This window comes from Pieris rapae, chromosome 1 (assembly GCF_905147795.1).
Source record: "Pieris rapae chromosome 1, ilPieRapa1.1, whole genome shotgun sequence".
NCBI classification, from domain to species: domain Eukaryota; kingdom Metazoa; phylum Arthropoda; class Insecta; order Lepidoptera; family Pieridae; genus Pieris; species Pieris rapae.
In genome coordinates this window covers 5473931-5483540 of record NC_059509.1, presented here as the reverse complement: position 1 = coordinate 5483540, position 9610 = coordinate 5473931, and the positions used below count along the sequence as shown (strand labels likewise).

The window sequence follows — 9610 nt, the reverse complement described above, 5'->3', positions numbered from 1 at the left end:
GTTTAACACCTAGATATCCATTGGGTTGCTTCTTATTTTTTAACTTTTCGAAAATTACTTCTTCAGACCGCCATTCGCTTCTATTCTAATAAGGAACCTATTTTTTTTTAATATAAGTTTTAGGGGTCGCTACCTCGTGTAAAAAAGTGATAATGATACCTTGCAGCAAAATGTACATACATAGTTATATTCATCATTTAAACATGACAAACACTAATGCAACTCGTGAAAGAAGAGGAAAAAACCACTCATTTTCTAATAAATATCTGCGAGAATAGTGCATGTATTCCTCGATTAGCAGTAGTGATAATGATGGTAAAAGTTAAACATCAAAAATTTCAGCGAGGTCAGGAACCTACCTAAACGCATACGATGCATATATATCTTTGATGAACGCTCATACGCCTCGACTTAGCTAAATTAAATGACATGAAATTAACTTTATTTTTAAGATCAACCCTCAGCAATGCAAACCAAATACTGTTCATTAAGAAGGCAAACTATTAAAAAACATAACACAACTATTGGATGGCCTTGCCATTTTAGTGTCCAGGACAGGCATAAATCAACTTTTGGCAGTTTCAGAACTCAGTCATTGAACTGGGGAGGCGTTTGCTTCATCTGTTTCTGATGACTAATAAAATGCTTTTGCTTCGGCACTACTAGTTTTTCTAGCTGCAAGAGCAGACCGTGCTTGCATTCAAATGAAATAAATAAAAATTACACATTAGTTTTTTCGCCTTAGAACAGAATAAGGGTGACATGCATCATAATAAAAAGTGCCCAATTTAAAAGCACTATAATTATATAGAACTAAAACCTAAACTAAAATCTATCTTATAACTTCAGTTTAAAAATAGTTCCGTTATAAGTTAAGACCCATACTGTTACCAGTCCTTAGTTTTTAGGAGTTTTTAATGTATTTAGTTACCTATGAATTCTTTCATATGCGGGTTGTTAATAAAAATCTCTGTTAATTCTTGCAGTATATTAACTAAAAAATGCTTCTCCCTTGGTACCGCTGTGCCCCTTACAATTACTTAAAATAGGAAGTAGAACTGAAAAAGAAACATTTTAATTTTTCAAAGTAAAATATATTATATTGTTTAGATCCTAGTGGTAGCAAACTAAAAAGTCCTATGGGCACCCCTAAACGCACAACCTCGTGGCACGCTTATAGTGACTCACGCACAGACACAGTCACCAGTAGGCACCGCGCCGGTAGGATGCAAAACTGATATCGAAGGCTCCTCAAATCAGAAGTAAAGTAGCTCCTAAGGTAAGTAGTCGAGAAATTCTTCTACTAAACTCCAAAGATGCCTAGTGTAAGAGTTGTGTTTTGTACCTTACATAAAAAGAGATCGCCTTAAAGTAAGTTCTCATGATAGGTTAGATTAAGGAAGAAAAAATTCGTCACAAGTAATTTACTTACATTGGGATCACGATCGTATGAACATTTGTGCACATCAAACGCCCTTTGACACTTACTTTTGTCTTTAGTATCTGGAAAATTAATTTAATAAATATAAAGCATAACCTTCGTAAGTTAAAGCTCCAATTTAAATGTACAAATAGAATTCATGATAATGATTAACATAACTCGTATTTCGCTTATTAACATAAGCTGTTTCTCAAGCGAACGGTAGCGATAAAGCGGTGAAAACCGAAAAAGTATGTTCAATACAACATTATATACTTATGATATTATAGATGATTTATCTATAAACAACCCAAAAACCATTTTTACTAAATAATTGTTGACCGGGTTAAAAATCGACAGTCAATGATACTCATATAATATGTATGACCATATGGGTCACTGTTACATGAAACATTTCCTACAGATTTTACCAATGAACTTTATTTTTTATTTATATTTCTTCTTAATGTGTGGCGATTGTAATAAAATATGCGTCTTGTGAACTTGTCATAATATTTGAAGACTGCAATATTTACTTACCTAAATGCTTACAGTTAGATATCATGTTGGTGACCCTATCAGTATATTGTTCAGGTATGAGGCTTATCATCATGTCGTAATCGACGTTTTCTTCATCATCAACCTGTTACAGTTAGAACATAATATTTAACCAATGAATTATTTCTTACTTTGAACAAGTAATTAAATTTAATTACAATTGAAAACAATACGAAAACAGTTTTCTAAATGTAAGTATGAAATGCTTTATTGATTATCATATACTTTGTATAAAATCTTTGTATGAAATGTATTTCTGATATTCGTCTTCTTTAACTATTATATATCAAAACTAGCGGATCCGACAGACGTTGTCCTGTCTACACGTCTTTAATTTCAAAATTTCAATTTTTAATAAGCCATTTTGATGAAAATTATTATTCAAATGTTATGACAATATCTAACGATCCAGCACATGGTCACACACGATATAACACAATGATAATAAAACTTTTTTTAAATTTCGGGACAGACTAAAATTAAAATTCGAATATTATTTAAAATTTGACACTGCGATGGTAGCGCCGTCTGTCGGATCCAATGTAAAACATTCCAAAATCAACAACAACTAATAAATTGAAAATTAATTAAAAAAACATTGTCCAGCGGACAGTCCAGTCGTTTAGTTCAGTCACATACACACGCACACAAGAAATATATATATTAAGATATAGCTTAGACACGACATCCCATTAAAAATGCCAAAACATTATTCAAAGAAAACCTATACTTATACGTGCTTCCTCGTTTTGTTTCAGGATAAAATAAATTAATTTTATAAACAAACTTAAGAGTAAACAAAAGAAAAATAACTCACAAGGCTCCCCTCTTCCAATAGGCAAAACATATAGCACTTCAATTTGTTGTCCTCCTTAAATATGCCGTTTTCACAATTTGCTATATCCTCTGGGGGCAAGTAGAATAAAGACTCTTTAATGTAGGTATGTAAACGTGACACAGGTTAATATTTAACACAAAGAGAGCTTCTTCATCCTTTATAACTGTTTCGATCTATATAAACTTTTGCTACGAGTATTCGTATTAATGTTTTCTTATTCACATTTGTTTGGCGTTTCCCTATCACCCATATCATTGAAGATGATTATGATAAAATGCACGCTACTGCAAAATAAATGAAGACACGTTTGCCATCACTAATAAATGCAATATTTTTAAGTCCGCCATAAAATAGTCATCTGGAATAACAAATGTAATGAAAAATGAAAAATAAACTACATTAGTTATTTTTGTAATAATAATCTATGTCTAGCTTTCAATCAACAAAAATATATAGTGTGAAGATTTCGTTATGAAAGTCACATTATTTCAAAAGCAGGAATGAATAACTTTTTTTTAGGGATTAGTAGACTTAGAAATAAAAAACAACGAAAATTCAAAGTAATAATGATCATGTTATACCTACTCAGCTTCGTAGCAAGAACGCAATTTTCTTCTCAAAATATATTTATTTATTCTGCATAGATAAATATAGTCTTTAAATTGTTAGGTCTATGGAAAAAGTTAAGCTGCAAATAGAGCGGTGTTTGCTTCAAAAGTAAAAGAACAAAGGTTAGATGAAATAAATAGCTGTTTCGTTTTTCAACTCACCCTCAGCCACCCCGGTCTGACTGACGCATTCGTTGTGAACATGCTCTATTATTTCTTTGATTTCGTCGCTAAGCTCCTGAAAATATACGAGACGCAAATTACATTATAATTGAATTTTTCTTTTGGCCAAACCTTTAGGCAAAAGTCTTTAGCCAGACATGTGCTTACGGCCATGCAGGTATAAAATATTAAAACAACCATTTCAAATTTACAACTGCGTTTATGATAATGCAAAAGTGCTAGCGTAATACAATTTATATAAAAAAATTTTTTTCTGTGAATGATGAAAGGTTTTTCTTTGTGAATGACAAGGCTATGTAACTTTAATATTAAAAACGATTCAAAGAAAATTATTAAGCAGAGATTCCATTGGGACTACCCCAACATATCAAGTTTATATCATAATATTAAATATGAATAAGCCTACTTGTTTGTTTCCACAGTTTTTGTACTAGTGAAAACAAATTCTAATACTAAATAAAAATATCATTAGTATTTTTCAAAAATATCATAATTATATACATGTGAGGAATTAGTAACGCACCTGACAGTCCTGAGTTCGTAACCTGGATTTTGGCATTAAAAAAAATAAAAATAAAATGAAAAAAACGCTCTATTACATTTATAAAAAAAAATCATTAGGTAAAGGATTCAAGTACTTTTGGACGTACCTTGATTTCCTTCCAAAAATGCTCAAATTCACAGCGGATTAGTCGTTTTAGTTAGAAAATAAAATTATTATTACACTCACTAACATATATCAACGACACATGATAAAAATATGTATTAACTTTTCATAGAAAGTAAAAATATAATTAATAAAAAATCCAAAAGGAGTAAATGTTTTTAACAAATTATTTAAATACATATTGAATCATAATTATACCGACGACATTTAAATACCTAAAATATTTAAGGAAACTCTAAACTGGATATTCGAAATACTATTTACAGAGACAGAGGACAAGAAAAGTCGATTCAAGTCTGTAGAGGGACTAGCATATTGGAAAAGATGGAATGTCGGGTTTTATAATGTCATGAGGGCACGATGTTGAGTGACTGACAGTGAGTAATAGTATTTCACTGTACCTTACCAATTTACTTTAGCTATTCCTGTTAGTTTATTTACGCAAACAGTACGCGGCATATTTATTAAAATGTATGTGAAAATATATACTATGTAAAAAGGCGCTCATACTCGTAAAACTCTTTTAGAATATTGGTATTTTGTATGTGAAGAAACAATAATACTATGTTTTCAATGTTACGTTAATTTGCTAAGATTTAAACATAAATTTTAACGGGTAAACGTTACTTATATTTTACAGAAGCAACACTTTATTTAATTAATTATTTCAATTGTTCTTACCGGTTTTTCTTTTGCACCATATCCATTTGGAACGACTAATAAAAATATCAGAAGCGACGCCGACATGGCGTGCCACTATGGAAAGACAACAATTAACATAGCCTTATATTCAATCAAAGCCTAGCAATTAGAACTCAACAGTAATTATTGCTTCCTCTCATTATTGTACATACAACTTAAATTGTCGACTGTAGATTAAGTCTTGTTACCTGTAATACTAATTATAGCTTAACATATAAGAAAATCTAGACTTGCTCATATGTTAAATGAAATCTCATGGTTTATCTAACAATTTGGATAGAGATAGGTTTATGTTCCACGGTTTACTATAGTTTGAATATTATATATATTCTAGTAGAATAGGATTTGTTAGCAATACTACGGTTTGTTATATAACAGGGGAGAAAACGGGCGGCAGACTCACTTGATTTTAATCGACACTCACATTCCCCGAGGGCTCGCAAATGCGTTGCCGGCTTTTAAGAATTAGAACGCTCTTTTATGGTTGGTATGGAATGGTTATGCCAAAGTTACTGTTTATAATTTACCTATTTACACTTTGCATAACGTCAGCTTTTCTATACACAACTGTACAATAGTTATTGAGTATTGTATTTTATTTCAGATATGCCTTACCTTTTGTTAAATAAGTAATATACGTGTAATTTGACGCTCGCGTTCAGTTAGTAAAATGTAATACGAAAAAGATTAACTTTTAAAAACAAAATTTTATGAAGCACTAGAAAAATAACGCTAGCGTATATCAATCGTTTGTAACGTAACAACCAACAAGGGCAGACAATCTGCTCTGAATTGATGAAGTTGGCATAAAATATTTCCGTATTGAAAAATAAAACAATACTGTCCAGTTTTTATTAAATAGAACAAAGGGTTTATTTTTAGTTTAAATTGTGCAAAATATCTATTAAAGTTTTCGATAATCTGTTACACACACTTTCACAAAGTGCAATCGACATGAAAAATCCATTAAGGCCGTTTCGGACGTAGGCGGCGTCAGTGACCGTGCTAAGCGGATTTGTTGCGTCCTCCCTGCTGGCTGCCGGCTGCACCGCATGCAGTTTGCGCTTACTATGCAGATGCACAGGACGCATCAATACACATATTATGTGACGCCAACGAAACTCCACAGACGCTCAAATCAAATATGCAAGGACACGAAGCTTAAATGCACATGATTCTTATATAAAATAACTCAGGTATTACCTACCCCTACGGTTAAGACAGCTTTGCACACTTTCTAAGTAACGCCACAAGTTCCCAATGTACTTTCCAATGTACATATTTTGATTTTTAACAAAGATATCCCCTAACCTTCCATGATCTCTTATTACGAGCCAATTGACAACCTACAACTGGGATGACTTATTCATAATATGGCGTTGTTATTACCCGCCAGATTATGTTATCACGTGACCTTAGCGGTAGTCAGATTTCGTACTATAACTTCAACACTGAACGAAAATTAGAGTAACGAAGTATCCAATAAAACCTATATAAAATTCAATATTTTAATTTAAACTAGTTCATAAAGTAAGATTCAGAAGATATAATGTATCTATAGTAAAAACTTACTAATTTTCACATTTCGGATATTGATAAGTTTTATATTGAGTTAATACAGCCTTGGCTCGTACAATTGAGTTTAGAAAGTGTTTCATCACACCTTAAATTATGCAAAAATCTACGGAGATAAGAAACGACTACAATCCTTTCGTACCGACTTCAAATATTAAATTTATTTTTAAACCCATATATTTATTTTTATCCCCTAATATATCATATATTATTTTAAACCAGCTTCCTCCAGCGTTGATTTAGTATTTTTTCCCAGTCTCTTGTGACTTTTTCAACATTAATTTCGAGAATTAAAATATAGCGTATGACTTACAAACCTAAACGCTTCTTTAGGTAAAAGAACCAACAGTAGGTATGCGTTAAATAAACAGACGCCGCCTGGAATTCATTTTACAATAATTAATAATGCTATATCACTTTATTATAATTAAAAAAATTCTGTTTTGTCTCTTTGCTGTTTTGTTTCTTTAAATAAACAAAGCTATATTCAAAATGTATATATGTAAATAATAATCCATTTCAAAGTATTCTAATAATAGTATTGATATAGGTCTCATGACGCCAACAATGTCTTCAGGCAATATTCAATCAATTCAATATTCTTAGAATATTTTATTGGGGCTGTTCTTCACCAATAAGTATGTCTCTAAATTCAGCGAGTTTGTCAAATCAAGATTAAGCTGTAAAGAAAATATAATGTCATTTTATTATGAGCAGTGGCCAACCACCAGGCCATCCTAGTGGTTTCAGCGTGCAACTCTCATCCCTGAGGTCGTCGGTTCGATCCCCGAATCGGCATACCTATTCTAGAAAATTAACGACCATAATAAAAATTACTAGTCAGAAAGGTTGCTTTTGACTGGCATAAAAAGAAATTAAAAGAATGGTGTAATCATGCGAAAAATATATTTTGTATTAGAAGATACATTGGTCCTTCGACCATGGATTAGCAAGACTTTCTTCAACACTAACAACATGATAAGCATCTTGCAAGTCAGTTGTTGGCATCGTACTAAGTTCAAGATCAACGTCGGTTTCATCAAGCCACTCGGCGTCATCAATTTCGCACACTTCGTAGAGAATCTCTCTCGATGTATCGATCGATCGTTTTTCTAAGCCGCTTTTCGATTTATAAATCACGCGTTTGACGAAAAAATATGTACACGTAATTTTTGCCGAACCCCTTCCCCTCTTCGAACCTCACGTAATTAACGGACAGCCCCTAACGAGTTATTAGTTATGTTATATATTTTGCAAAGGTGTCAAGAATGTAAGTGTTTATTTTTAGAAAACAAATTTGTTATATATGATTATAAGTTAAACAATTTATAAAACTAAAATCTGTAAAAATACCAAATATTGATATTATAATACTGAATTGATAGCTCCTATCAAAATTTGACGGACACGTTAAAAAATGTTAAAGTCAACTATGATATAACCAGAAACGATACAACGTAAACGTTAAAAAAAATAGGGCATATTTATAATTACAAAAATATGTAATTGATGAATTATTCAAGATAATTTTAGCTTTTTTTATTATACAGAAGCAAATCAAACTTTCAAAGCAAGTTTGACAATTAAATGTCAAAACGTATATAGAAACCACAAACAAAATTATGGTTATTAAGTACGGTATTTCGATTCCGTTTTCAAAGTTTTAAAGTTTCAGTCTATAGGAGGTCATGGTACGAAAAAATGCGATTGAAGTTAGGAACCTAACCGAAATCACATCTCAACTGGAAGCTCATGGAAAGAAGCCCCCATAAAGAAGTTGAATATGAATACGAATTAAGTGTGAATACAAGCTAGCAACTTAGAATCGTACTTTACATGTATGTCATCTCTTAATTAAAAAGATGCATTAATTTGCAAGAAAAAAATATGAAGATAGTGAAAAGATGAGTGGAGTGTTGGTGGAGACGGGAGACACGTCATTACCGCAATCAAAGCTCGAAGCCGCAGCGCGCCCCGCGTCCGCTAACGACGAGAGCTCTCGATAAAAATTAAAAACACGTGCAAGCCAGTCTGAGGAAAGTTTTAATGAGACTACACGGTTTGCTCTACCAACAGATAGATACCTATGCAGATACTGTTGTGCGCGCTTTGCGATCTCCCTAAATAATTGGTTATCCTCCTGTTATACCCAGGTATTTCGAGTACCTTACTTATATTTTAGGTTGTTTTTAAAAGAGGTGAATGAAAGTATAATGTATATTTAGACGATATTATGCTTTATCATGTAAAAAAAATAATCAACAGTATAGTTTTAGATTAATCAATTGAAAGATAAAAACACAATAGGTAACGTATGAGGCGCAACGCTGAAGCAAAGTAGGTCACGTGTACATCATAATTTTGATTGGAAGAAAAGTACCCAAGTCAATCCAATTTAAGCAAGTCTGACAACACCAATTTCCTGTCGCCTAAATAGCTACCTTTGCTCCAAAAACTGTTTCGAACGCAATAATAAATCTTCACTGAAATCACGCTCTAATTTCGTGAAAGCCCCGTCTCGCTTTGCTAATTAATATGAATAGCATTTGCATCCCGCTTTTTCTCGTAGAGACCATTTTCAACTATTGTTTTGCGAGGATCCTTACAATTTATTCCTTTTTTAGTGGACTGCATTTGTTGAAGGAAGCCGGATACTTATTTAGCGTAATAAAACGACTTTTGGTAACATTGGAAATGTTGTTTTCAGTAATAAGGGCGAAATATGAATATCATCTTTGTGTATCACAATTTATGTTAGCATTACTTGCACAACTGTAAACGTACATGATGTCCTGGATGTCCTGTGTCGGTGAAACAAGTGATCAATGAATCAAGACATAAAAATGTATTTTGGCCACAGCCAATCAAATCGTTATTTTATATCTTTAATTAAACAGTTTATTTTCAAATAAATAAATACAGTTTTTATCCTTCTCCGGAAAATAAAATGTTTAATTAAAGATATAAAATAATTTTTTTCTGAATTCGATTTTCAGTGATAAGAAAAACATATAATTTCCTAATTTCTATACGCCAACTTCGTACGCTTGCTTATTGCT

The 9610-nt window shown here is 32.0% G+C and overlaps 1 protein-coding gene across 1 annotated transcript; it reads right to left on the bottom strand.

Moving 5' to 3' along the window:
• Positions 1–969: 969 nt before the first annotated feature.
• LOC110994897 (general odorant-binding protein 83a-like) lies at positions 970–5021 on the bottom strand. Its single transcript, XM_022261812.2, has 6 exons — positions 4956–5021; positions 3587–3662; positions 2796–2884; positions 1961–2063; positions 1433–1503; positions 970–1058 (listed from the first exon to the last, which is right to left on the bottom strand). The coding sequence occupies exons 1-6, from the start codon at positions 5019–5021 to the stop codon at positions 1041–1043; spliced, it is 423 nt and encodes a 140-aa protein (XP_022117504.1). The 3' UTR covers positions 970–1040.
• Between the last annotated feature and the right edge of the window lie 4589 nt (positions 5022–9610).